This window comes from Mauremys reevesii, linkage group 15, assembly GCF_016161935.1.
Source record: "Mauremys reevesii isolate NIE-2019 linkage group 15, ASM1616193v1, whole genome shotgun sequence".
Classification (NCBI taxonomy): domain Eukaryota; kingdom Metazoa; phylum Chordata; order Testudines; family Geoemydidae; genus Mauremys; species Mauremys reevesii.
The window spans coordinates 19,404,070-19,431,967 of NC_052637.1; the positions used below are offsets into that span (position 1 = coordinate 19,404,070).

General features: G+C 51.4%; 1 protein-coding gene across 8 annotated transcripts in view; it reads right to left on the reverse strand.

Annotated features, from left to right (window-relative positions):
* Positions 1-27,898, reverse strand: part of GAS7 (growth arrest specific 7) — a 222,686-nt gene that overhangs the window by 94,891 nt on the left and 99,897 nt on the right. For 3 of the 8 annotated variants that reach the window (XM_039501440.1, XM_039501438.1, XM_039501441.1), the window contains exon 2: positions 20,357-20,480. The exons of 1 other annotated variant lie outside the window; for it this stretch is intronic. In XM_039501440.1, coding sequence (XP_039357374.1) covers positions 20,357-20,480 — 124 coding nt within the window. Of the gene's footprint in view, positions 1-6,928; positions 6,955-7,472; positions 7,726-20,356; positions 20,481-27,898 lie in introns of those variants that run through there. 4 more of the 8 variants (XM_039501439.1, XM_039501442.1, XM_039501445.1 and 1 more) reach the window with 3 other exon arrangements.

Genomic DNA, 27,898 nt, shown 5'->3' on the forward strand with positions numbered 1-27,898 from the left:
ACCTGTGGACCACAGGTTGAAAACCATTGCAGTAGACAAATGTCTGTCTTCTGAAAACACCATCCACAACATGCTAATTATAGTCTAGCTAGTGAACTGAAGTAACACTGAATAGCTTCCTGCACATCCACTGAACCATTAAGAGGAGTGCTGAAGACAGAAATGACTCCTGAAACTATGGCAGGATGGCAGACATTTGGAAATGACAGCCAGGAACTGGAAAGTTCCCAGTGCAGACTCCAATTGTGCAGCAAGAGGGAAATTACTAGAAAAGTCAAGTTACACACCGCTAAAAAAACGGAAGAGACTAGCGACAGAGATGGCCAACCATTTCCTTCTGAAGCACAGGATTCTGAAAAAGAGGATACCTGTGGCATTTCGGGGAGGAAAGTTCACTCTGCATCTGTCTGATGCAGTAAGAAGACAAATGACATGCTAGGCCATCACAAATTTGGAGATTCCAGGACTTCATACTAGCCAAAAAACACTGCTATAATAAAGTTCCCAGTGCAGACTAGGCCTGATCAAAGTGTAGCAGATGAAGTTAGGAGTGTGCTTAAGTTCCAAAAGCAGTTGTTGTGCAATTAGCAGATGTAACTCCCTCGCCGGTAGCAGCAGTAGGTTATATTTCGTCTACATAGACCAGCCATAACAGGGAGCTATTACACACGTGCCCGGAAAAACTCATGCCAGATGTCTGAGGTTCACTGGAATTGAAATCCCCACACAAGCTATCACTTTGTAATTCCCCCTGCACAAGCGGTGAGTAAGGACTGACCAAAAGACTTTTAATACCAAAGGACAGGCCTCCACCAGCTGACCAGTAAGAGCACTGCATCAACTAACACCAGCAGTAGGCTCTGATGCTCTTTTTGGACCAGCCACTAAAGGTACAAGGCTAGCCTGACGACATGGAGGTTCTGGTCAGTCAGAGGGAGCTGGAGAACATGACTTCCAGCACAAGAGCAAGCTACTGCCTCCAAAAGCATCCTTTGGCTGAGAGACGGGAGAAGCCAGGCTGTACAGAGACCTGTGCACCAAGGTGCTCAGGTAACAAACGCTTAGCTGGGCCTCTTATGGCAAACTGCTTATGAAATAAGCAGCCAAGGAGACTGGAACAAACTGGGTGTGTTATGCTAAAAATTGATATGGGGGCATCAAGGCTCCTGGGAAGGGCACCGATCACTAGAGCCACACAACAAAATGGCCCTAGGAACAGAAGGGGCCATCACTGGAATCACCACAGTGTTTTGAAGGATAATTTTAAGGGCACAAGCTACCTTGCCACCTTTTAGACACTACTTTTCTCAGGATTACTTGGCAGCTTGTTTAAGCTTGTGGACAGAAAGGGAAGGGCAAGCAAGCATCACCATCAGGGCTGCCATCTTCTCCGTGGACTGCACGATCTACCACCACCCCATCAAACCTTCGCAGATGAGGGGAGGGAACCAGTTCCATACCTGGTTCAGCTGAACCCTGAGCAACATGTGGGATGTGGAGCTGAGGTACAAGCTATTCCCCCTTCCCAAATGGTCTGTTTCTCCTTTCCCAACTAATTTCTCCTTTTTCCTCTATGGATAGTCTGGCCTAGTCAACCAGAACAAACCCACTGCAACGCTGCCGTAATGGAAAGGCAGGCTAGCCACCATTCAGGATCTCTGCACTACTCGGAGCCCTTCCGCAGCCCCCGTCCCCAGAAGAATGCAGGCCACCCTGAGAGGACGGGAGCCTCTATCCCAGAAACAGTGACTCTGAAAAGGAATTGGATATTGTGGGGGATAATTAGCTGAATAGCAGCTCCCAGTGTGAGGCTGTGGCCAAAAGGGCTAACCTTAGCATGGGATGTATAACAGGGGGATCTCGAGTAGGTGCAGAGAGGTTATTTTACCTCTGTCTTTGGCACTGGTGTGGCCACTGCTGGAACCCTGTGTCCTGCTCTGGTGGCCACAATTTAAAAAGGATGCTGATAAATTGAAGGGGGGTCAGAGAAGAGCCACGGAAATGATAAAGGATATGAAAAGGATTAGAAAACATCCGTTATAGTGATCAACTCCAGGAGCTCAGTGTATTCAGATTAACAAAGAGAAGGCAAAGGGGTGACTTGATCATGTCTATAAGTATCTACATGGGGAACAGAAATTTGATAATAGATGGCTCCTCAATGCACCTCTTTGAAGGGGATGAAACAGTTTCTGTCTCCTTCCTATCACCATCCACACAGGGGGCCCTAGAGTTTCTTCCTGCAGTGCTTGGTTGCATCCAGGTGGCACAAGCCTCTCCTGCACTCCTCCCACAACCATGCTGCTGGCAGCATGTGGGAATTATGTATCTTCACAGGCTGTTAGTTTGTTAGGAGATTTCTTCCTTTGCCCTCAATGTTACTTTGCATCTCTCTGATTTTGCAGCCAGGGATGCCGCTGTCTGCCCACAAGTGCCCCTGCTGAGAGCTGTGCGCCCAGGGGAGCTCAAACAGCCCATCATTGTAAAGATGTTTTCTTGGGGGTGAGGGGTGTGTGTGCTAGTTCTGAAACTGTCTGACTTTAGGAAGGGCATTTCTGGCTTAGACCCCAGGAAACAAAGTGCTGTTTATGTTTTTCTCATCCTGTTTCCCCTTCCCCTTCTCACTACAGCCCTCTTCGTTGCAGTGAATTGAAGAAGGGGAGCAGGGGAAAAGCAGCTGTGGGGAGATGGATAGAAGGGGGCAGGTTGGTTACAGGGAAATTACCTGAAGCCTGCACTGAGACTGGTTTAAATCACAGTCCGCCCCTCCCCTTGGAGGGAGTGGGGTAATTTCCTCCTATGCTATTAACCAGCCTGGCCCCCTAGGAGGTCTGGCTTTTATAGGAGGAGGAGGTCCCTGCTGCTAACCAATAGGAGCTGTGAACTCCCAGAGGTCAGGGCCAGAAGGGCCAGTTCTTAGCCAGTGTAGCACACAGTGACTCCCGCAGTGGAGTGGGTATTCTCCCTGCTCAGCTGGGGCCATGTCAGTCCCAGTGACTTGCTGCACTGAGCTGCTCCACAGCTCTGGTAACATCCAAGGAGCCCAGCCAGACTGTCCCCTTTCAACCTTCTCAGGGCTTTTCACTGTTACCAGTGGAATTCCTAGTGCTGCCTGTTATTAAGGCTGCCCAACTCTTCCCATTATAATACTCTGTTTTCAGTTGCTTATAACTTTGTCAAGCATTAACCACTTGGGCTGTAATTTTCTAATTTGGGAGTCTCGGGCTGGAATGTTTTGGAAAATTCCAGCCCAAATGGTTCAACTGTTTCCGAGAATAAGCCTAGGCTGCTGCAGAAGAAAGACCCATAACCATCTCAGTAGCTGGAGAAACAAGAAGGGCAGAGTACAGTGCCCAGGAGAGCAGTGCTGCTGCAGAGGAATAAAGCCTGGACCTGGGGCATCAGGAGCGGGCTTTGGGGTGGTGTTTCTATGTCTGACAAAAATGTGTACAGGGCCTGGCCAGAACAGGAGGAGCAGCCTACAGCCTTGGTCTCTCAGGGCTAGTGGAGGTTCAGTGCAAAGAGAATGACTGCTTGTGTACACACGTTTCAGGGTTGTTTGAAGGTCTGTGTCCCAGTGCTCAATGGTGCTGGCCATAGGAATCCCTCCGATGCTACAGTTTAATAGTCTACTTTGCCATGATGCACATAAGTGAACCTTAATTAGGATCAAGGCAACATACAAGTAGAGTTCCCAGGTTCTAGCAGAGATACACCTGTCTAGCACATAGTAAAGACATGACATGACTTCCTACTCATGCAGATCTACAGAAAGTATGAGGCACCATCTAACTCAGCGTTTCTCAAATGTGGCCGCCGTGGCTGCATGAGGCCACCCGGGGCTTTTCGAGCGGCCACAGCCTCCTGGGTGGGGGAGGGGGACAAAGCAGTGGCCCCTCCCCCAGGGCTCTCAACAGGGCCCTGTTCCCCTCTGGAGCCACAAACGCTGATGGAGCAGGCAGGCAGTGGGGCTTGGGCTTCAGACCTGGGGTGGCAGGCTCCAGGGGCTCCATCCCCTGGCCCTGGGCTTTGAGCCCTCACTCCAGTCCTGGCCCCAGGCTCACCCGCCCCGCAACCTTCTGCCTCCTCTGGCTCCGGCTGTGAGGCAGTGGGCTCTGACCCCCCAGCCGCAGGGTTTCAGACTCCAACTGTGGATCCATGTGATCCCCCAGCAGTGTGGCAGTAATTGCCAGCCCCAAGCTCACCTCCTGCCCCCAGCTGTCTACCTATCCCCTGTGTTCCTTCTGAGCTGCATGGTCACACACACATGCCCAGGAGAGATTCAAGTGCAGCACACTCGATTTCCAGAGCCAGGCACATCCAGCAGCCTGTGTTCAGGTGCCCCTCTCCCTGCTGCTCTGCAGCCACACTGCTCCTAGGACCCTCCTGCTGGCTGTGCAGAGCAGGAAGGGGAGGAGGGAGACACTGATGTCAGGGTGTCCCCCTTCCCCTGCACACCATCTCCACCGACCAGGATAGAAGGGACAGGGCTCAGAGCAGGAGAGAGTTGCTGTGATCTAAGATCTGAAGAAGCCTTTGGGCGGTGAGTGAGTGCCTTAAAGAGACAGCCCACGGTCTCTTAGAGACTTCCCCAGCGAACAGCACGCACGCACACACACACACACACACACACACACACACACACACACACACACACACACACACACAGAGTCTCTCCTGCTCCTCCCTGCCCATGTACCCATCTCGGCAGACAGGGGTTGGGGGACAGGGCTCAGGAGCAGGAAAGCTTTCAATTAGTGCCTTAAAGAGACAGCGCACGGCGTCTCTCAGAAACTTCCTAGCAGCCAGCACACACACATTCTCTGTGTCTCACACACACACACACACACAGTCTTTCACACTCACCTCCCAACACATACTTGTATTATTATTGTTGTTACTTCTTGCACATATATTCTCTGTAATTTTATTCTTTCAACGTGTGCTATATTAGTTTTTTGACTGGTTGATTCATTTCATAATTTTTATTTCTCTCTTACACTTAAATTTAATTCTTTGAGTAGTGAGTTCTAAAATGCTTAACCTGTCCTGGCTGGAGTAATTATCCCTATGGTAACTTTTAAAATATATATATTATATCTAGGTTTTTTGTTTCTACTGGTGGCACACACTCACACATTACCTCAGTGCACATAAAATTTATTCCGCACACGGATGGAAAAAATTAGAGGGAAAAATTGCTACCCAACTCCCCATCCAGGGCTTAATTTGTCCCCCAGCCTGCCAGGGCTAAGTAAATCTGTTGTGAAAAAGGATACGTGTAGGTTTATTAATATCACTTTTCACTGCCTCCCAGCTAGCTAACAAGTCTGCTGCTGTGAAAAGTGATATTAACAAAATACAAATATCACTTTTTACAGAAACAGATTTACTGGCTAGCAAGTCTTAAAAAAAATAAGCAACCAAAAAAAGCAAAGAAACAACAAAAATGGATAAGAACATGCAAAAACACATTATTTGTTTCTATTCTGTTTAGGTCCAGTAAAGAACAGAGAAAAATGTACATTATTTTTATTATTGACTCTGTGAAAAAACCCTACATAAATAAATTACAATGATTTGGACATGTATATATGCATATGTATTTGTTTTTCCTAAAGTTAATTGAATATTTTAAGAAAAATTGTCAGAGCACTGTGAGGCCACCAAAAATTTCCTGTGAGAACTCCTGATCTAACTGGACCTCAGTTGGGAACAGTAAACAGCAGCAATATACACTCATGCTTGTCAGAAACATGTGACTCATCCAGTACAGGGTGGACAAGGTTTCCAGAGCATTATTCCTTGACTAATGTGAGAGGTATCACAGCTGTATCACATCAGAGCAACAGCAGGAAAGCCCTTCACATGCTGACAAACATCTTCCAGCTGAAACCACCACCCACACAACTGGAGAACACTGCCAGCTTCCCAACAATGCTCACCCAGATGGCCTAACCATGCAGACACACTGTACACTCACACCCATAAGACCCAGTTGAGCAAGGCACCATTCACTGTAAAAGCACTTAAGCATATGCTTAAAGTTAAGCCTCAGTGCTTTCCTGAGTAGGGACGGGCGCAAGCATGTGTTTACACGTGGTCCTGAATCAGGGCCTCGTGCAGACCTAGTCACCTCAATCACAGAGCAGAGCCCTTTTCCACATCCTGGGCATGTGTCCAGTCTCACACTGCTCTGCACCCAGCATTCAGACACTGGCATGGGACAGCCCCACCCAGCACACGAGAGATTCTCTCTGCGTTAAGAGGATCAATTCAGTGTCAAAGTACATCGGGGCGTCAGCACATCAGTCACTCTGGCTGACTCCTCCTCAACTGTTCCTTCTCAGCCAGCCCCACCTCCGCTCCTGTTCCCCCTCACCTGGCCACCTCACTGTATCCCCTTGTCTGGCCCCTCCTCCCTTCCCATTCCATAGATTCATGGATTGTAGGGCTGGAAAGGCCATCTAGTCCGACCTCCTGCATAACACAGGCTAGAGTGAATTAACTGCTCTTTGAACTATGGGTGTCATAGTTGGCAGTTGTCCCCCAGACCTTGGTTTGCCCTCCCCACCTTTTCATAGGTCTATAGGCTCTATTATGTCCTCCACTTTGTGCTCTGCCCTGACTTGAATAACAAAGGTGAAGGGTTAAGAGTCATCTACTTTTGATCCCTCCCCCACCCTCCAGAATTTTTCTGAGCTGACACCCTACTTTGAACTAGAGCAGACCTTATAGAAAAAACATCCAATCTTGATTTTATAATTGGCAGTGATGGAGACTCCTCCAAGACCCTTGGTAAACTGTTCCAGTGGTTAATTACCCTCACTGTTCAATGTCTTCCAGCCATTGGATCTAGTTACAGTTTGTTCTGGTAGACTGAACAACCCTCTATTACCAAATTTCTGTTCTCCAGACAGGTACTTACAGACTGTGATCAAGGCACCCCTTAACTTTTTCTTTGTTAAACTAAATAGAAAGACTCAAGGAGCTCAGTCACCATGAGGCATATTTTCCCGACCTTTAATCATTCTTGTGGCTCTTCTCTGATCCCTCTTCAATTTATCAACATCCTTCTTGAATTGTGGGCACCAGAGCAGGACACAGGATTCCAGCAGTGATTGCACCAGTGTCAAATACAGAGGTAAAATAACATCTCTGCTGCTCCTTGAGATTCCAGTTTATACATCCAAGCATTGCATTAGCCCTTTTGGCCACAGTGTTGCACTGGGAGCTCATGTTCAGCTGATTATCCACCATAACCCCATGTCCTTTTCCAGGATACAGTCCCCCGTCCTGTAACATGGTGGGCATAGTACCATGCTCCCTGCTTTGGGCTCAGACAGTGCCAGCTAGGAATTCGGCATTGATTATACAAATGGTGCATCCACTGGTCAGGTTCTTTCTTATTTCACTGTGACTGTCAAGGTAGCAGGAAAATAAAAGAGAAACCAGAAATAGTTCCAGCTTACCTGGATTTGCCCCCCAAAAGATCCACAGTATCTAGAGACGTGCCCAAGTTTGAATCCAAATGTCAGCACCCAGCCAAGTCACCTTCTGCCTCAGACAGATGTGTTCTTCCCACACACATTCCTTCCATCAGCTTATGTATGCAAGAACTTCTGAATGCCTCACAAGGCAATGGTTTTTGCAATCCAAACCAGCCTGGGGACATTTATTTCCTGACATTCCGGCAGAACAACTGAGTTTCTAGTTGACTCTTCACACTGGAGAGAATATACAGGCTGCTTGGGGTGCAGAAAAGCAGCCAGTAACCTGAGCCGGATAGCAAACTGGATACATTTGTGTCTCAGGAGCCAGCAGGCATGTGCAACACTTCGCAGAGACAGAACAGCTGCCTACAGTCCTGAACAGTGTCCACTGCCAGACACTGCTGGAGGCACCACCTCAGCCTACACCTCACTTGGCTGACCGCCAGCCAGTCAGCCAGGAGCGAGTGGGTGTGAAAAGCAGAGATTCCTGCTCTTCCCAGCTGGGAGTGAGCCCGGGCGTTGTCAAACACCTTTTCCAGTTCACAATTTCAACAGTGCTTGTTGAGAGGCTGCACCTTAAAGAAACCAGCAGCTCACCGAAGTCTCATTTCAATTTGTGTCAGAGGGGGCAGAATCAGCACTTAACATCTAAAGCCAGACAGAACCAAAACATGCAGACTGGAGGGCCCAGATCAGAACCACACAGCCCACTGGTGCAGCGTGGAAACAGTGCAGGGAGCAGCTCTTCTGGTTCAGTTTAGATGGGGAGGAAATGACGTGAGCAAATCTGCAATTGTGGTTTTTTCCACAACATCAGAAATGAAGCACCTGGCCAGAGACCGATCCCACCTGAGTCCTCTTTCCCTCCTTGCATCCCTCTAGCACCTATACTAGGCCACAGACAAGCCACAGAAGAGCCAATACAGGCCCCTCTTCCAGTGGAGGCTGTGGGGACAGGCATGGGACTGAGAATGCAGGGAGGGACTAAGCCTAGGGCTGGTGGGACTGAGCAAGGGGCAGGAGGGAGGCAGTGTGAGGCTGAGGGGACTGAGTATGGGATGGGATCCTCCCTCCCTTACTTGAGCTTCCACATGAAACACTGGGTGTAACAAATCAGGGTGCATCTAAATGTAACACAAGGGAGACACCAGGTGTTTGGATCAAGCTCGAGGTAGCTGGACTTTGTACAGAACCGGCCACCCTACAGCAGCTCCTGCTCCAGCAACAAATGAGCCTTCCCCTTTGGAGAACTGAGCCATAACAGGATCCCATTGGACCAGCTCCTCAGACACAGCACAGACAGGACCTAGGGGGAGTTCTGGCTGCAGAATGGTGGCGAGATGGGGCCCCCTAGTTCCAAGGCCCAACAGATCCGATCCAGGAGTTAGTCCAGGTCAGCCTTTGAGGGGTGGCGCTGAGAATGCCCACGAGACTGCTGGCTGTACTGGCGAGGGCCTGTCCCTTCCCAAGGAGCCGTTCCAATCCCAAATTACAGATCTTTTCAAGTATCAGAGAGGTAGCCATGTTAGTCTGGTTCTGTAAAAGCAGCAAAGAATCCTGTGGCACCTTATAGACTAACAGACGTTTTGCAGCATGAGCTTTCGTGGGTGAATACCCACTTCGTCGGATGCAAGAGTGGAAATTTCCAGGGGCAGGTAAATATAAGCAAGCCAGAAGCAAGCTAGAGATAACGAGGTTAGATCAATCAGGGAGGATGAGGCCCTGTTCTAGCAGTTGAGGTGTGAAAACCAAGGGAGGAGAAACTGGTTCTGTAGTTGGCAAGCCATTCACAGTCTTTGTTTAATCCTAAACTGATGGTGTCAAATTTGCAAATGAACTGAAGCTCAGCAGTTTCTCTTAGAAGTCTGGTCCTAAAGTTTTTTTGCTGGAGGATGGCCACCTTAAAATCTGCTATTGTGTGGCCAGACTTCTAAGAGAAACTGCTGAGCTTCAGTTCATTTGCACATTTGACACCATCAGTTTAGGATTAAACAAAGACTGTGAATGGCTTGCCAACTACAGAACCAGTTTCTCCTCCCTTGGTTTTCACACCTCAACTGTTAGAACTGCTAGAACAGGGCCTCATCCTCCCTGATTGATCTAACCTCGTTATCTCTAGCTTGCTTCTGGCTTGCTTATATTTACCTGCCCCTGGAAATTTCCACTCTTGCATCCGATGAAGTGGGCATTCACCCACGAAAGCTCATGCTGCAAAACGTCTGTTAGTCTATAAGGTGCCACAGGATTCTTTGCTGCTTTTACAGATCTTTTCATAAAGCTTTTTCTGACCATGAATGTGTTGTAGCAGTTCTCATTCTTTCCAGTTAAGTGCCTGACTCCTCACATTCCCTGCCACAGACAATGAGCATTCGAGCAGGCTGACACTCCTCAATCCCCTGCCAGAGCACAGCCACTGGGGCATATGGGTAACACGGACAGACAGTCACAAACGTTGCCAGGACGCTAAGCCTGAATGGGAGAACAGGAACCTTGTTTGTGCTGGAACTGGCTGACAGGATAACATTCACTTTCCCAATGGGCAGGTTCTGCCATGTTTTGAAGGCTGAAAAGAACTGTACTATAATTTGCCTCTGAAACCACAATTACCTTCCCCCAAAGTGACAACACATCTTTGTCAAGTTCTCATTTCCTCAGAGACTAAGTGCTGACAGCAAGAAGTTAGATGAAAGCCAGGGAAAGCCCTGGCTACCGGCAGGTGTGAGGGAGATGCATAGATGTCACCACTCCATGATAGCTAAGCAGGAAGTGCCCAATGTGCCAGGCCAGAGAAACAGCTTGGAAGGCGCATAACTCACTGCTGGAGGCTGGGCAATGCCAGGCACAGACACTCACATAAACAGCATTGGCCACAGAATGCCCTTTCTTTTCAGATGAGAGAAGGGGGGGAAGAGCAATGTAAAATGTAAGGTCAGGCCAGGATATTCAGGGGCTGGGGTCTGCTAAGGGGCCCCTCAGAAAGGGGCTTCCAGGGCTCAGCACCACCACTTAAGTGGGGAGGGGTGAAGAGAGCTGCTCCATGCAGGATTCTTGCCCGGCAGACTGGGGGTTTTAGGTATGGGAGGGGCCAGCCTGCCCTGAGCTGTGGGGCTCTTTCTGTATGAAGTGTGTGTGCATGTACAGGTAGGTGTGAGTTTGCATGTCTGCATGTATGTGTAGGGGTGCATGTACATGGGCGTGTGTGTGTGTGTGTGTGTACAGGCATGTACAGAGTGAGGGGAGAGAATGAACTGTAAGCAGGGGACGGGCAGCATGAATTGACAATGAGAGGTAGTAGCCCCCTCCTCAGTACCCTCAGCAGCCTGGATAGCACCCCCCATCTTCACCTGAGCTGATAGGTCAGGGGTGGGCAAACTTTTTGGCCCGAGGGCCACAAATGGGTGAGGAAATTGCATGCAGGGCCATGAATGCAGGGCTGGGGCAGGGGCTTGTGATGCGTGAGGGAGTGCGGGGTGTGGGAGGGGGTGCGGTGTTCAGGAAGGGGCCCAGGGCAGTGGGTTGGGGTGCAGGAGGGGTTTGGGATACAGGAGGAGTTCAGGGTCCAGGCCCCAGCCTGGCACTGCTTACCTTGAGCGGCTCTGGGGTGACAGTGGAGCGCAGCAGGGCTAAGGCAGGCTCCTTGCCTGCCCCTGGCCCTGTGTCACACCGCTCCCGGAAGTGGCCAGCATGTCTGGCAGTGGCTCCTGGGGGTGGGGTGGGATGGGATGGGATGGGGCAGGCGACTCCGCCATGCATTGCCCTCACCTGCGGGTACCACTCCAGAAGCTCCCATTGGTGGGTTCCACATTCCTGGCCAATGGGAGCTGCAGAGGGCAGTGCCTGCAGGTGAGGGCAGCGCATGGAGCCCTCTACCCCGCCCCTCCTCCAGGGGCCGCGGGGATGTGGTGCCGACCACGTCTGGGAGCAGCGCAGGGCCAGGGCAGGCAGGGAGCCTGCCTTAGCCCTGCTGCACCACAGGGCTGGCAATCCCACAGGCCAGATTAAAAGCCCTGATTGGTCAGATCTGGCCTGCAGTTAGCCCTCCCCTTTGATAGGTGAAACACACAGAGAGGAAATAGCATACTGCACCATACACCACAGATCATCATGGGTTTTAAATGTAGAGGTGTAAAACCTGTTTTTCTCACTGCCTGAAATGAAATAAGCCAATCTTCAGTGTGTACCAGCCCTCCCACCCTGGCCATTGCCAGATTGCAAAATGGACTTCTCTGCTGTGTTGTACCATGGGGCTAGGTTCTTCTCTTTCAGGAGAGTTCTGGGCAGGGAGTCTTTGGTTTTCATCAGCTCGGTGTGGAAGGGGATGCTGAATGCTCCGAGGTCAGGCCCAGGAAGGTCAAAACTGTGTCACAGAATCACCAGGCGATGCTCTGGAACAACTCCATATGAAGCCAGTCAGGATTCTGGGGGAGCATGCCTCCTCTCTCTGAGCATACTGTCGCCAGGGCAAGAAGCTTATGCAGCTTTGACCTTCCTGGGTGTGACCTCAGAGCATTCAGCATCCGCTTCCACACCGTGTGTTTCCCGCAGCGAGTCTGCCCGGGCAGGGCTCCTGGGGAAGCCAGAAGGCCCTGCACCCCAGCTCCGCAATCAAATGTGGCTCTCAGCCAGCCAGTAAAACAGAAGGTGTATTAGTTGACAGGAACACAGTGCAGAACAGAGCTTACTATCACAGAAATCAGTGACTTTCAGCCAAGTCCATCTTGGGGATTCCTGGGCCAGAAGCCCTGGACTCCCCTTCTTCCAGTCCCCCCAAGAAGAATGCCAGCTTCCAGCAACCCGACCTCAGCACCCATCCTGCCCCCCATTTGCTCTTCCTCCTTGTCTTTGTCTCACTTTCCGGGCAAAGAGTCATGTGGTCGTCACCTGGTTACATCCCCCTTTTGGGTCTCAGGTTACAAAGGGCACCAGTCATAGCATATGGACAGGCAGTTGGAGCAGCCTCACCTGCCCCAGAGGTCTCAGCCAAAGTCACACACCCTTATTTTCACCACCAAGGTATTGGTGCAGCACACAGGGAAACTGAGGCACACACAGTATTCATGCAAAACAGTAAAACTTACATAGGCTCAACAGTAAGACTCACCTACAAGAGAACAAGGGAAAATCCCCACTTCGTCACACCCTCCCAGTCCTATGATTTCATGAGGTCAGAGCTAAGGTTCTGCAGAGTGCTGTGACTGCATTTGGGGTGATGGGCCAGCAGCAAGGAATGCTGGAGACTTTTCTCTTTATTTCCATGCTTTTAAGGTTCTGGCTGGCAGGGAGAGGCTGTCCTGATGCAATCTGAGCTGACATGAAATCAAGTTTTTCATTGTATTAATTAGCACAAACTTTGTGTCAGAGCTCAGTGTCTGGAGAAGGGCAACACTAAGCAGAGACGGGCAGGGCAGGCACTCTCACACCTGGCTGAGTTGTGGCTACTCTTGTTGCTGGGATTTACTGGGCAGAGAACCTCAAAACTAGCCCCTCTGCACTCTCAGGTCAAAGCTGCAGTGCTCACACATGGGTTCCCAACCCCCCTACTCTCTCACACAGAGACACAGTCCCAGGCCTCAAACCCTCTGATGTTGGTAATTCAGTCACACGATTTGCCACATTCCCCCATGTGATGGAACAGACTCTCTGACTCTGGGGATGATGCACTTTGCTGCAATCCATAGTGTGATGTTTCACTCCATATTCTTTATGAAAATATGCTTATGATATGAATATGACATAACTGAGATATACTTTATGCAAGATGGATCTTGTAAGGTATCATTGGAAAGGTTATGATTTACTGAATGTGATTATGCAATTTGTATGCATGTATCATTTCTGTATCTAAACTTAGAAATATGGACTATGTAACAATTACAACTGGGTGTGTATTGGGAAGACATCCATCAGACGACAGGCTGTCAAATTTGATGAGCCATCCTGAAGGAACAACAAAAACAGGAAGATACTAATCTCTCTCCCTCCTGGGAGGCGTGTAACTGTGACACTACAGTAAAGTGGTCTTGTCACCTGCTGCTAAGCATTACCTGGGACTTCTTGTAACTTTCCACTGGAAAGGAATGGGGGACAAATTTGGGAAACAAAGGATTCCTGCCTTATGTAAATCCTGTTTAAGGGTGGTGAGGAAGGCAAACGGGACTCCTCCTCTCCATAGCCTGTCTGCCCAAGAAGGAAGACTGATAAAGCCACCTGAAGGGAAGGCCGGGGGGGTGGGGGCATCTAGACTCAGACAAGGGTCCAGTCGGAAAAGAAATATAACTGGAACTCTGAACTACAGAAACTTTGCAGTATATTGAGCTTAGTTTGAGTATTTTGTTTTATTTGCTCAGTAATCTGCTTTGTTCTATCTCTTATATTCACTTAAAATTCACCTTTTGTAGTTAATAAACATATTGCTTGTTCATAATAAAACACAGTTTATGTAATTTCTAACTGGGAGGGGGGCATGAGTGCTGGGGGAGCCCTCTCACAGAGTGGCCCTATCTGTGTGTGTGTGCTGCAAGAGGCCAGAAAGCCTATTCCAACAAAGCAGTAAGCAGGAACCCAGGCTGACTGAGCAGGGGAGACTCAGTTAAACCCTAGCACATCAAGTGGCGTCCCAGAAGGGAGGTCCAACCCGTCACACATGGGTTCTGGCCTCACTTCTCCTAGCAGGGTTCATGTTCCTGTTCCCAGCTTCCATTACTGACCAAGACCCCATACCCCTGCCCTGGGAGGCAGACCAATTCACATTTCATCCAATTCACAAATAAAGTAACAGAAAGGCAGCACAAGATAACTGCCGGTAGAAGAACCTAGGTCCCAAAATCACATCTCATTCACATCACCACATTGCATTTCAGAATAAATGCACCAAATCTGTGCTTGGCTATGCAGGAATCCGGATACTCGACACTCCACCTCTGTCACTAATAGTTGTGTAACCAACTGGCAAATGTAGCATGTCCTCTAGTGGCCACAGATACCAGACTACTGCTCATTTAGCTCAAGTAGCAAAAATCTGTGCTGGGGATTTGAAGCTTCTAGATTCAAACCCTGTTGAAAACCCACTGAGGAAAAAACATGTGATCATGTAATTAAACACTGTTTTAAAATACATAGTATAAAGGGCAAATGAAGTCTCTGAGAGCTACTTTCAATCTGGCATCCCCTAACTTTAAAGCGCTTGAGTTTGCAACCTAAATAATGGCTGGTTTTTGTAGTTGTTTTTAGGGAAAAGGGTTGGGTTTTGGTGGTCGTGGTGATATATAATATACTATACAATGGGTCCACAATTCTGCACTCTCTTATGACCTTTTACATCCATTGTCTACAAGAATGAAAGCAGGGTAGAATTTGACTATGACCTTCTTAATTGAAAATACAGCCTATTTTCTGCTGTGATCAACAAGGCAATGTTCTCTGAAGTTTCCCATACATACTAGACTGAAATGCACGGAGCACTGGATAAGATGAGCCAAGCTGTTGCCAAATTTTCCACATGTTCATGAAAGGACAAATCATGCAAGTATGTTGCATATTTTGTGTAACAAACAATGCTCTGTTTCTAATTTTGCAAAGGGAATAAATAAAAGATTGTGTTTTATCTGCAGCATATCAAACATGTTCCTTAGTTTGTAAAACAGTCCTTCATAAGAGCCTTTTGCCGATGTTGCAAAAGAGGAAGGTAGGATTTTCTGAAGTGGAACAGCACGTCGTCCATCAGTCCTGGAATCCTACCTGCTGCCTAGAGATACCAAAGTATGTAGGCAGCCAGCACCAGTGAAGGAGCACAGCCAATGGACCAAGCGATTTCAGTTCCCTGACCTCCAGGATTTCAGACTGGCTTTGTGTGTGTTTTAACTTCTTTTTCCTTCTTTCCCTAGATCATCTCTCACCCTCTCCATTCAATAGTCACTAGAAGAGCTGCCTGTACTTGAATTTGGATAAACTCCATGAGATGGTGGCCCATCATGGCCTCTGCTCTGATGCCAGAGCGGCAAAGTCTGACTGTTGATGTGCCCAGATACTGGCCCCTATCCCAGCAGTGTGTGAATAGGGAGCTGCTCTTTCAGACAGCCAGGTCCTCACCCACCCTGGGTCTCAGGAGGGAGAACCATGGCATGGAGGGCAGTGGTGTGAAGGGAGCTGCTCTTTCAGACAGCCAGGTCCTCACCCACCCTGGGTCTCAGGAGGGAGAACCATGGCATGGAGGGCAGCGGGACAAGGGCCTTGCAACAGCAAGAGCAGGGAGAGGAGGGCCCTACAGCACAGGGGGGAAAGGGTGACAAGGGCTCCACAGCAGGGGAGGGCAGGGGACGAGAGCCCTGTGGCGGGGGAGGGCCAGGGCACAACGGCTCCACGATGAGGGAGGGCAGCGGAACGAGGGCCCCGCAGCAGGGGAGGGCAGGAGGATGAGGAGGAGGTCAGGGGGACAAGCGACCTTCAACAGGGGAGAGGGCAGGAAGATAAGGGCCTGCAGCGAGGAAGGACAGGGGGACGAGGTCCCTGCGGTGTGGGGGGGCAGGACAAGGGTCCCACGGCAAGGGAGGGCAAGGGGATGAGGGTCCCATGGCGGAGGAGGGCAGGGAGATGAGGGCACCATGGGGAAAAATTAGCGGGTGCTCCGCACCCACCAGCAGCCAAGCTCCCCCCGCCCCCACTCCCTCCTTGCCTCCTCCTCCCCTGAGCACACCACGTCCCCACTCCTCACCCTCCCAATGCTTCCTGCCCACCATCTAACAGCTGTTTGTCTGCGCTTAGGACTTCCTGGGAGGGAGGGGGAGGAGTGAGTATGCGGCGTGCTTAGGGGAGGAGGCGGTAAAGAAGCAGGGCAGGATCAGGAACATGGGGGAAGGGAGTGGAATTGGGGTGGGGTGAGGGTGGTGCAGGGGCAGGGGGGTCAAGCACCCATGGGTCAGAGAGGAAATCGATGCTTATGCAAGGGTCCCAAGTCAGGGGAGCATAGGGGGATGAGAGCCCTGTGGCTGGGGAGAGCAGGAGCATGAGGGCCCCACGGTGGAGGAGGGCAGAAGGACGAGGGTCCCAAGGCAGAGGACCACAGAGGGATGAGGGCCCTGTGGCAGGGAAGAGGGCAGGAAGATGAGGGACTGCAGGGAGGATGGACAGGGGGATGAGTGCCCTGCGGGGAGGAAGGCGGGAGGATGAGTGCCTTGTGGCGCGGGAGGACAGGAGGACTAGGGCCCAAAGGCAGAGGAGGGCAGAAAGACAAGGGTACTGTGGCAGCGGTGGGCAGGAGGATGAGGGCCCCACGGCAGGGGACAGCAGGAGGATGAGAACCCTGCAGCTGGGAAGGGCAGGAGGACAAGGGCCCCATGGCAGGGGAGGGCAGGGAGACAAGGGCCCTGCGGCGGGAGAGAGCAGGAGGATTAGGGCCCCATGGCAGGTAGACGAGAGCCCGGGGGGGGGGGGGGAAGGATAGAGGGACAAGGGCCCCAAGGCAGGGGAGGACAGAAGGACATGGGCCCCAGGCAGGGGGAGGGCAGGAGGACGAGGGCCCCAGGCAGGGGGAGGGCAAGAGGATTAGGGTCCTGTGGTGGGGGAAGGCAGGGGGACAAGGCCTCTGCAGAGGGGAGGGCAGGGGAGATGAGGGTCCCGCAATGGGGGAGTGCAGGAGTATGAGGGCTCTACGGGGGGGAGGGCAGGAGACGAAGGCCCCACGGCAGGGGAGGGCAGGAGGACGAGGACCCTGTGGCTGGAGAGGGCAGGACCATGAGGGCCTCATGGCGGGGGAGGCAGAAGGACAAGGGCTCCATGGCAGGGGAACTTGGGGGGATGAGGGCCCTGCGGCAGGGCAGAAGGCAGGAAGACGAGGGCCTGCAGCGAGGACAGGCAGGAGGACGAGGGCCCTACGGTGGGAGAGGGCAGGAGGACGACTGCACCACGGCAGGGGAGGGCAGAAAGATGTGGGCCCCAGGGAGGGGGAGGGAGGAAGGACATGGGCCCCATAGCACTGGAGGACAGTATGATTAGGGTCCTGAAGCAGGGGAAGGCAGAGGGATGAGGGCCCTGCGGGGGGTGGGGTGGGCAGGGAGATGAGAGCACCACATCAGGGGAGAGCAGGAGGACGAGGGCTCTGTGGTGGGGGAGGGTAGTGGGACTAAAGCCCCGCGGCAGGGAAGGGCAGGGGGACGAGGGTCCCGCGGGGGAGAGGGCAGGGGATCAGGAGTCACGTGCTACCCATGGCCTCTAGCCCTACCACCCTGCCGCAGGGCAGAAGCCCCGAGCTCCCCTGCAGTTTGCTAGGTGGAGAATGGAGAGGGGATCCTCCACGAGCCGCACTTTAACTGTAAAAGAGCCCTGGCTGCAGCTCATGAGCCATGGTTTGGCCACCCCATCCCATGGCTTATCACCAGCGCTGGCAGCAGCAGACATGGAGTGCAGTTAAAGAACCCCTAGAATCAGGGCTGGCGCAACCCATTAGGTGACCTAGGTGGTCGCCTAGGGTGCTGACATTTGGGGGGCGGCGACCGTGGCGGCTGGATGTTCAGCCACCGTGGTCATTGGTGGTATTTCATGGGCGGGACCGTCTGCTGCCTCCATCAGGGGTGCCATTTTGGGGGCGGGACCTTCCGCCACCTAGGGCGCCAAAAAGGCTGCCGGCGCTCCTGCCTAGAATGCCCTACAGCCATCAGCACTCAGCTGTTCTGGGAGTCACACAGCCTGGAAACAGGGTCCCCACTCTCCCCACCCCACCCTGAGCACCTCAGAGCCCAGGCATAGGTGCTGGAACAATTTTTGTAGTTGTGGGGGCTGAGAGCCATTGAACCAAACTGTAAACCCTCTATATGATGGAAACCACCTCCAGCCAGGGGGTGCTGCCACACCCCCAGGACCCCTCGTTCCAGCACCTATGAGCCCTGGGCTCAATAAATCCACGTTCTATTCGCACCCACGCTTACAACTGGCCTTAGCAATGCTCTGCACTTCACCCCTGCTGCTTGGGGAATCCTCCAGTCACGTGTCGCGCGTGGACTGTAAATGTCACGCCTCCTCCTGAACTGATGGGGCAACTTATGAGGAACGATGAATGACAGTAGGGGGACTTGTGGCAGAGCAGGCACCAGGAGCCATATCTCTGATGTGATCTCCAGTGGAGAAAGTGCAGTGTGAGAGTTGGCCACGAGTTTGTGTCAGCCTTACTGTGCACACAGAAGAGTGGCGAGACTACAGGCAGCTGGATATGCAGGGTGGGCTGGCCCTGTGGGGTGTGGGTTAGCACCGCCCTGGGTTCCACTACCCCATCAGACCTTGCTGCACAGCCTTGGGAAATTACTTTTCCACCCCATTTCACCATCTGGAAAAGTAGGCCACTGGCTCTGCCCTAGCTCCGTGTGGAGCTTGTCAGGAATGCTGGGATGGTGCCTTGTAAAGATACAGCTCTGGGGACAGCTCTCATTATTATCGTCTGCCCCTGCAGCTTAGAGGACCAGACCACTGCATGGGGCAGGAGCAAAGTCCGCTCATTCTCTCCCAGCATCTCTGGCTATGTGTAACGCCGACAGACCCCAGTCGTTGACGGGTGGGATCAAACCTGGGACCTCTGGAGCTAAATGCATGAGCCTCTAACAGCCATAGCTAAGGCTGTAGAGCAGACTCATTAATCTCTCTCTCTAAGTGGTCTCGGTGCCACTAGAGGGGACAGAACACCACACCCAGGCAGTGTGTCGGTTACACATGCACAGAGCCTGAACAGACTGGGGTTGGGGGGAGGATGTTTGGCACAAACATTTTAGAGTGAAGAGAAAAGCTGATTTTAAAAGGAAATGAAAAAGGCAGTCCCCAAAACAGCAATCCAGAGCACAGGCCCTCTTGGGAGGAGGTGGCAGCCTGAGTCGCCTAAGCACCATGTTTGAAAAATACATTCTCTTTCTGATGCCGGTGGCTCAAATCTAGACAGATTTGGCTCAGACCAAGAAAGATGAATGGGTTCCTGTCAGTTTATTCTGTGCTTATCCCAAGCTATTTCACAGCCGTTAGAGCCACTGGTTCAGGCTGTCCACAGACCCCTTGCATTGACACACACTCAATTCAGGTTAGGAATGGGGTCTTTTTGCAAGTTTAAGAATTAGGGCAAAATTTTCAAAAGTGCCCAAGTGACACAGGAGCTGAAGTTCTATTGACATCCAGTAAGACGGGCTCCTAAATGCCTAAGGGCCTTTGGAAAAGAGGACTTTGGCTCCTAAGTCACGTAACCACTTTTGGAAGTTTTAATCCACAGACATTTTTCATTTATAGGAGATCAGAACAAACTTGCAACATTCAAACTCTAAGTGACTACACACGATCAGTGGTTCTACATCCATATTATCCCCCTGCCTATAAAGCACCAATTACCACAGCACATGAGCTCGGTAAAAGCCAAGACACATGGACTGCAATTATCACTACCTTATGCGATGGAACACTTTGCACTTGGAATCACACAGACATTTTAGCTGATGGAAAAAATAGCTTTCAGTTTAAAACTATAATGGCCATGTCTGAAATCAGCCATGCACCAGTCTGAATCCTGTACGCCAGAGAAGTACCATGGAACTAAAGATGGCCTCTTACAGCACACACTGCGGGGTCAGAGTTAAGGTGGCACAGACATCCCTCACTCTGGCACTTCGGAGTGAGAGCTTAAACTATGCTTCCTTGGAGTTCCTCTTGATGTCGCTGGAATTTGTCAATGAAATTTATTTGTACCATTCACATGCTTTTGTTCTTCACATTGTCTCCCTGAAAACCAGTGTGGACCACCACTGGCAGCCCAGAGGTGAATTCAAAACACCCAGAAAACAACCCTGTGAGACCCTTCACTACAGCAGAGCCAAGGTGCTACAAGCTTGAACGGGGCTTACCGTTGGTGAAGGTGTTCACATAGTACCTGTGGCCCTGGGGAGACATGTAGCTCTGCCAGCCGGGGGGCAGAGGGCAATTCAGAGAATCTTCTCCTGGCTGAGATGTGACCTTCCTGGGTTTCTGCTGGGAAGAAGAGGGTCCTGTTAAGCTGGCTTTCAGACAAGGCAAAGTCTAAACAGAGATGGATATGGGAAGTGGGCCTACAATCTGGAGGTCTCAGGGCAGGAGAGAGACAGACAAACACAGCTAATACCAGTACTGAACCCCAGTTCTCTGCCCATCCGCAGCCTGTAAAGAGTGCCCTGGATTCCAACAAGATCGTGCAGCACCCCTCATCTCCTGGAGACGTTCCCTGGAGATGCACAGAGTGTGAGGATCTGCTGTGTGTCTTGTATCAACTCTTTATGCTGATGAGACCCTGCAGAGCACATGACTTTGAGAGGAGTCTGGGAGGCAGAGGCTCTCTGGGGAGGAGCAATGTGATTCATTAAACAGCAAAAACAACAAGGAGTCTGGTGGCACCTTAAAGACTAGGTTTTTTACCCACGAAAGCTTATGCCCAAATAAATCTGTTAGTCTTTAAGGTGCCACCGGACTCCTTGTTGTTTTTGTGGATACAGACTAACATGGCTACCCCCTGATACTGAACAGCAAGGTGCAAAGCAGGCAGTGAGCGGGCCAGGCTGTGAGAAGGAAAGTCCCTGCCTGGGTCACTAAGGTCTGTCTACACAGCAAAGAAAAACCAGTGGTTGGCCTGTGCCACCTGACTCGGGCTGTGGGGCTGTTTAATTGCTTTGTAGACTTCGGGCCTGGGCTGGAACCCGAGCTCTGGGACCCTCCCACCCCGCAGGGTCCTAGAGCCCACGGTCTATACAACAATGGAACTGCCCCACAGCCTGAGCCCTGCGAGCCCAAGTCGGCTGTCATGGGCCAGCTGCAGGTTTTCTTTGCTGTGTGGACAGACCCTTGGCTGCTGCGTGTACCCAGGGGGGAATCCCAGGCCTGACCTCACTGTATTCTCCTGGGGCTCCAGCTCTGCTGTCAACACCGGCACAAGCAAGAACTGAGGAAAAGTCTGCCAAGCAGCCCAGGAAAAGGTGGGCTAGCCATGGAGCCAGCATAGGAACCTGGACCCACAGCGATGCTGTGCTGCTCACACCACTTCAGGCTTAGGCTGGACCCATGGGAAGAGCCTGTGAGGCTGGGCTTGGCAGCAGAGCCAGCCTTAGGGAAAATGGTGCCCTGGGCAAACTGGTATTTTGGTCTCCCCATCACCCTTGGCCCCCATAGATTCCCTAGGCTTTCCTCTCCTTTCCCCCGCCCCCCACCTCAACACTTCCAGGCCCTGTTGCCTTCCCTTAGTGCTTAATTTGTATTGGAAGAGCTGCCAGAGCTCAGTCCTGGCACCAATTAAGCACTGGCAGGGTGGACTGATAGTGGCAGCTGCTGGTCGGGCACCCAGCTCTGAAGGCAACACCACTGCCAGCAACAGTGCAGAAGTAAGGATGGTGTATTGCCACCCTTACTTCTGCGCTGCTGCTGCGACTGGTGGTGCCTGGCACTCAGCCTGTGGCTCAAGGTGGGCTTTGTACTGTCACACAGGGGCTGCATCTTGCCAGAGCTCACTGCCTTCCTGCAGCCCTGTAACCGCTCCTGGCTCACCGGGGCACCATTTCAGATTTTGTGGGGTGGGACTCGGGAGGCAACTTTAACCGTGATTCCAGGGACTACTTAGGTTCCTGAAAACTATAGGGTTTTTTTGCAGATAATAACGTAGGAATTAGCTGACAGGAGTATTGTATTTAATTGTTATATAAAGAAAGAAAAAATATATACAAACACCAATTAAAGCCACATTTTAAGTTTATATGTAAATTTAGAACAATCAGGGGATAATACAGCAAAATATTCCCAATCCCAAACCTAGACAGATCAATTCTGCGGCTTTAATACAGATATCAGAAACACAAGTTTGATACTTTGTACACTATCTTTAGTAGAGAAAAATAAAAATAAATAAAATCTGCTTAAAATTGGCTTACTTTCCCTGATAGACACACTCTGTTACTGCCATTATCGACTATATTTCAGTCAGGGTTTTTTTGCTCCACTAAAAATGTATTTACTTAATTTTAACATATGTGAGTAAGGGTTTTTGCTCTTTTATTAAGAAAGGGAATTTATTTTTCTAATTATTTTTGCATTTACATTTACCGATCACAATCATGTACGTGAAACTCAAATTTGACTCCATCATTGCTATTAGTATCATACGTGGAACTGCATTTATTTTCATACAACTTATAAGTTATTTTACAGATATAACTAAAAATACAATTTGAAAATAAGTGACTTTCATCTGCCCAGTGTCTAAAGTTGTTTGTTTAGCTAATGTTTTTTAAACTGACACTGCTAAGGTTAGTACAAGCTAAATTTACATTCTAGGAGGATACTATTATTTGATTGTACCACTTTAAATAATAAATGACAAAGCACAATATGATAATTAAAGTAATAATGATAATTACTCCAGCCAGGACAGGTTAGGCATTTTAGAACTGACTACTCAAAGAATTAAATTTAAGCATGAGAGAGAAATAAAATTATTTTTCAGTCAAAAAACTAAAATACCATCAATGTAATCCTTAATGGACTTTGAAAGAATAAAGTTACAGAAACTATATGTGCCCTGCACATTTCGATAGCAAGTACCAAGAAGTAATAACAACAATACAAGTGTGTGTGTTGGGGGAATGTGAGAGAGAGAGAGAGAGAGAGAGAGAGTGTGTGTGTGTGCGCGCGCGCACTGTCACTTTAAGCCAGGAGTGGGCAAATTACAGCCCGTGGGCCAGATCCAATCCACGAGCCGTTTTAAGCTGGCCCCTGAGCTGCACTAAGTGGCTCAGCCCCACTCTGGCCGGGGCGCTGGGTCGGGGGCCACACCCCTGAGCCTCTCACCACGCCCCAACCCCTTACCCTAGCCCTGATCCCCCTCCCACTCTCCAAACCCCTCAATCCCAGTTTGGAGCACCCTCCTGCACCCCAAACCTCTCATCCTCAGCTCCACCCCAGAGTCTGCAACCCCAGCCAGAGCCCTCACCCCCCGCACTCCTGCCCCAGCCCTGATCCGCCTCCTGCCCTCCGAACCCCTCGGTCCCAACCCAGAGCACCCTCCTACACCCCAAACTCCTCATCCCCAGCCCCACCCCAGAGTCCCCCCCACCCCCGCACCCCAACCCCAACTTTGTAAGCATTCATGGCCCTCCATACAATTTCTATTCCCCGATGTGGCCAGGGCCGGCTCGAGGGGTTTTGCCACCCCAAGTGGCGGAAAAAAAAAAAGCCGCGATCGCGATCTGCGGCAGCTCCACCACGCCGCTTTCTTCTTCGGTGGCAATTCGGCCGCAGATCCTTCGCTCCAAGAGGGACCGAGGGACCTACCGCCGAATTGCCACCAAAGAGCCTGACGTGCCGCCCCTTCCCCTTGGCCACCCCAAGCACCTGCTTGCTGAGCTGGTGCCTGGAGCCAGCCCTGAATGTGGCCCTCAGGCCAAAAAGTTTGCCCACCCCTGCTTTAAGCACAGCACTCGGTAGTCTGAAGGCTTGCTCAGTCCAGCAGCAGTTGCCAGCAGCTCCCACTCCTAACCCAGAGCAGCGCAGCAGCACACGGCCAGACTCCTGTCTCCCCACCCCAGCTCAGACCGGGTACACAGGCAGGGGGATGGGGACTCCCCACCATCAGCCCCCTACCCTCTGCACAGCACACAGGAGCAGGTTGGTCAGGGGCAGCTCCAAGCCGGGTGGGGGGGCGAAGGGGGGTAGGAGCAGCGGTGGCAGTAGACAGCTGAAGAGCAGCGGGAGGGAGCACGAGGGACAGGACTCCTCTGCTCTGGAAGTGCCCCCTCAGGAAGCCATGTGTTGGGCATCACCCAGCCTGCCCACCCCCACAGTTGGCCCTATCTGGCCCAGCAGGCCCTGAGTGGCAGCCCCTTATAGCCCCCTGATGTTCCCATTTGGAAAAGGCCTGTATGGCAAAAGCAACAAAGAATCCTGTGGCACCTTATAGACTAACAGACGTTTTGCAGCATGAGCTTTCGTGGGTGAATACCCACTTCTTCGGATGTGTGGCAAAGTGGAATGGAGTAAGTGCAGCTCTGCTCTCTGCAGGACCTGGGCTCTGGTCTCAGCGCTGGTAGTGGTAACTCTTTGTAGCTCTCCTTTCAAGGAGACGGGCGAATGAGCCTGACCCCTATGGCATGACACCTGAGCTCACAAAGATGGCTGTTAGGCACAGAAATGTTAACACCTATCAGTGGAAGAGCTGGGACTAGAGCTCACAGTTACTGGATTTGCAGATTAATGCACCCAGTATCAGGCCTGGTGTGGGGGTTTGCATCCTAAACCTAGGACAGGGAACTACCAGCTCAAGTCCTTCCCTCTCTCAGCACAAAGTGTCATGTGCCCTTTGCCCCCACCCACGAGGGCAAGTGAAAAGAGAGTCACTTGGCCAGGGCCAGCAGGCTTTGGCCTGGAGGGGGGGTGTTCTCTTATAGTCTTGTTTGATAGCTCTCAGCCCCCAGGGCTCATAACAAACCCGCAACTGCGAGAGAGGGGAGGGGGAGAGACACATCACCTCCCTCTGCTCCCTGTCACACAAGACAGCAACCTGTGGAACAGACTGACCAGGAACAAATTGCCAGACAAATGCCTTTCTTTTTCTGATGGCATTCCCAAACGAAAGGGGCGGGAACGCTGTCCGGGTGACAGCCTGAGCTAGGAGAGCCCTGGACACAGGGCCTTCTGGACTCCTGCTGGAGAGATTATAGCACACTACCTTGGATGCACGGCTGCAGGTGGCGATTCAAAGGCCCAGGATCAGGGCCACGGGAACAGGACCTTGCTAATGGCAAAGGCATCACTGGGGTGTTGTATAGCTAGGTCCCAAGCCCTGCCCTTGCTCACATGGTGCTCGTCGCTTTAACAGCATTTCTGTGGAGCCCTGTGCCCACCCCTACAACCAGGCTGCTGCACCCGCTCTTGCACTTCTTCCCTTCTGTCTCCTTTGCTGACACAGTCCTGTTCCTCCCTCTTCCACCTGCCCCCTTTTCCAGTCATTGTGAGGGGAGGAAAACTGGATGACTTCTGCCTGGGAAGGTGTGCATGTCCCTTTAAGAGACGGGGACACTGTCCTAGAAGTTCTGGGGCAGGCAAAAGAAATGAAATGATGATGACATGGGGGAGAGAAGGTGAAGGTTGAACCAATAGAGGGAAGAGTGTGGAGGCTGGGGGAGGAGAGAACGGCCGACTCTTAGGAAGGACCCCAAATCAGAGGCCAGACTCTGCACCAGGCTCGGTCCTCTGGCTGGCCTTGCATGCCGAGCATCGTGCAGGACGTCTCCCGCAGGTGGGTGCCTGGCTGGGAGATGAGCTCTTTCAAAGGTCTGGCTCCAGTTGGAGCTGCCAAGCACTCCTGGAAACCTGGCCCTGGGCTCTTGTGAAAATCTGGCTTCAGGGCCCAGGCCAGGGGGATAGGGGATCTGGCCACTGATGTGCTGGGTGACCTTGTGTGCATCACTTCCTCTCCCTGAGCCATCTGTAATGGGGCCAGTAACTCAGCTGCCTTTTGGGATGCACTTGGAGAGCCATGGCTGCTGAGTGCTCAGCATTGTCATTGTCACTGCAGTGTTGCCAGCCCGAAGCATTTGAAAATCATTAGACCCCAAACCCATGAGATTTAAAAACAACAGCGGTGGGGTTTCTATTTGCCTGTGGATGTTGGAGGGATTAAAGTTCTCTCTACAACCACGAGGGCTGGAAACTTACTTTTCACTCAGACAAAAGCTGAGATTCTCGGGGGCTCCTGTGATTTCAGGAGCTGGGGCCTTCACTGAAACATCAAACAGCACAAGACTCAGGCTAGAACAGAGAGAGTTGGCCACACTCTTGTGTCCACTGTTGTGTACTGGGGGCAGCGTGGTGCCCAGAGGGGCTGGCCAGAGCTGGTCAGGGTCTGGGGCATTATACCAAAGTCTCCTCCGAGAGCCAGGAAGCCTGGATCAGATCTCCTTCCAAGGTAACTCCATAGGCCAGAGAGCTGCTGTTCAAGGTCACTGTGAGCTGAGCATATAGCAGAGGGCTGGGCAGCTCCAGCTGTGGTATTTGGGATGACCTGGAATTGCAGAGAAGTGACTGATCCAGGCACGAGGGCAGTAATTAGGCTGTGTGCACAGGTAGAGTGCTCAGCCAGGCTCCGCAGCAAGGACACCTGCCATGCCACCGCACAGTTCTCTCTTCAAACGGCAGCCAACAGTCACTCTCTGCAGCAGTGAAACAGCCTGAGCCCTGCTCTCTACTTCATGGCTCCAGCAATCTGATAGGCATCGCTCTCAGTCTGCACTCATCAGCCTTATACCCATGACTGAGGAGGAGAAAAGCCCAAATACTAAAGCCAAGAGTAGGAAACCAAGAGGGCTCAGACCCAGCCTGAACACATTCTGACAGGTCAGCTGGAAATCCTCCATGACCCCTGTGTGCTCCCACAGCCTTCCACGGTGCAAGACAGGCCCAGGCAGCAGTTTTGAAGGAACAGACTTCAGCTCCCTCCCGCAGAGCCGGGCTGACTCTGCAGGGCAAACAGGAGCAATATGAGTCATTCGTATCCCTAAACCCGTTGCTGTGACTGACATGCAGAGGGGGCAGGAGGCGGCTCCCCAGTTCCCTTGCAAGCTGGAGTGCACGTTGGAGTTCTGAGACACGTGCACTACCTTTACTGCAGGCTAAAAATAAAAACCATTTCAGTCTGAATTAACTTAATAGTCAAAGCACTCAAGAGAGCCCCAAGGGCCTCAGCTTTCTTTTTCCAGGCATTCTGGTCTCCTTCGAGCTGGCCCATCATTACCGTGCGTGATGCTTTGGGGGATCAATCCAGACCAGGAGGGGATTGTGTTCCCTGTAACCCTAGGTGCTTCTATGCTGTGCAGCTTTGGCTCAGCGCCCTGATGCCAGCAGCCTGCTCACAGCACGAGAGCCTCACCCTGGCTTCCACCAGCCTGGTTACTCCTCGCAGGGTGACACCATCAACAGCACTTCAATCCAGAGTCTCCCCAAAACTGTCTCCTCTGCACTGCTCAGCCCCTCTCCCTGCAGCACTCATAAAACCTTACCAAGTTCTCTGCTCCTTTCAAGAGATGGGACACAGCACCCGCCTCGTAGTTTGGCTGAGGATCTTACCCTTCCATTTGATAAACTGCACTGAGATGGTTGTGTAATAAAACAAGATTTAGTTTATTACCAAAGAGCAGATGTTTCAGGGATACCAAATAGAAGCAATTGGATAGAAATGATTACAAACAAACAAAAGTAAAAATACACTTATAAGACTCAACCCTAACTTAACAAAGCAAAGTAATTTTCCCACCACATTTGTTCTCCCAGATGGCTGGCCAGTCCTTAGCCAGGGTCCAACACAGAGCCCAAAACACTGCCTTTCTTTGTCCCCTTAGGTGAAGGATGCCAACGTGCCTTTTTCTGTCTGCCTGTTA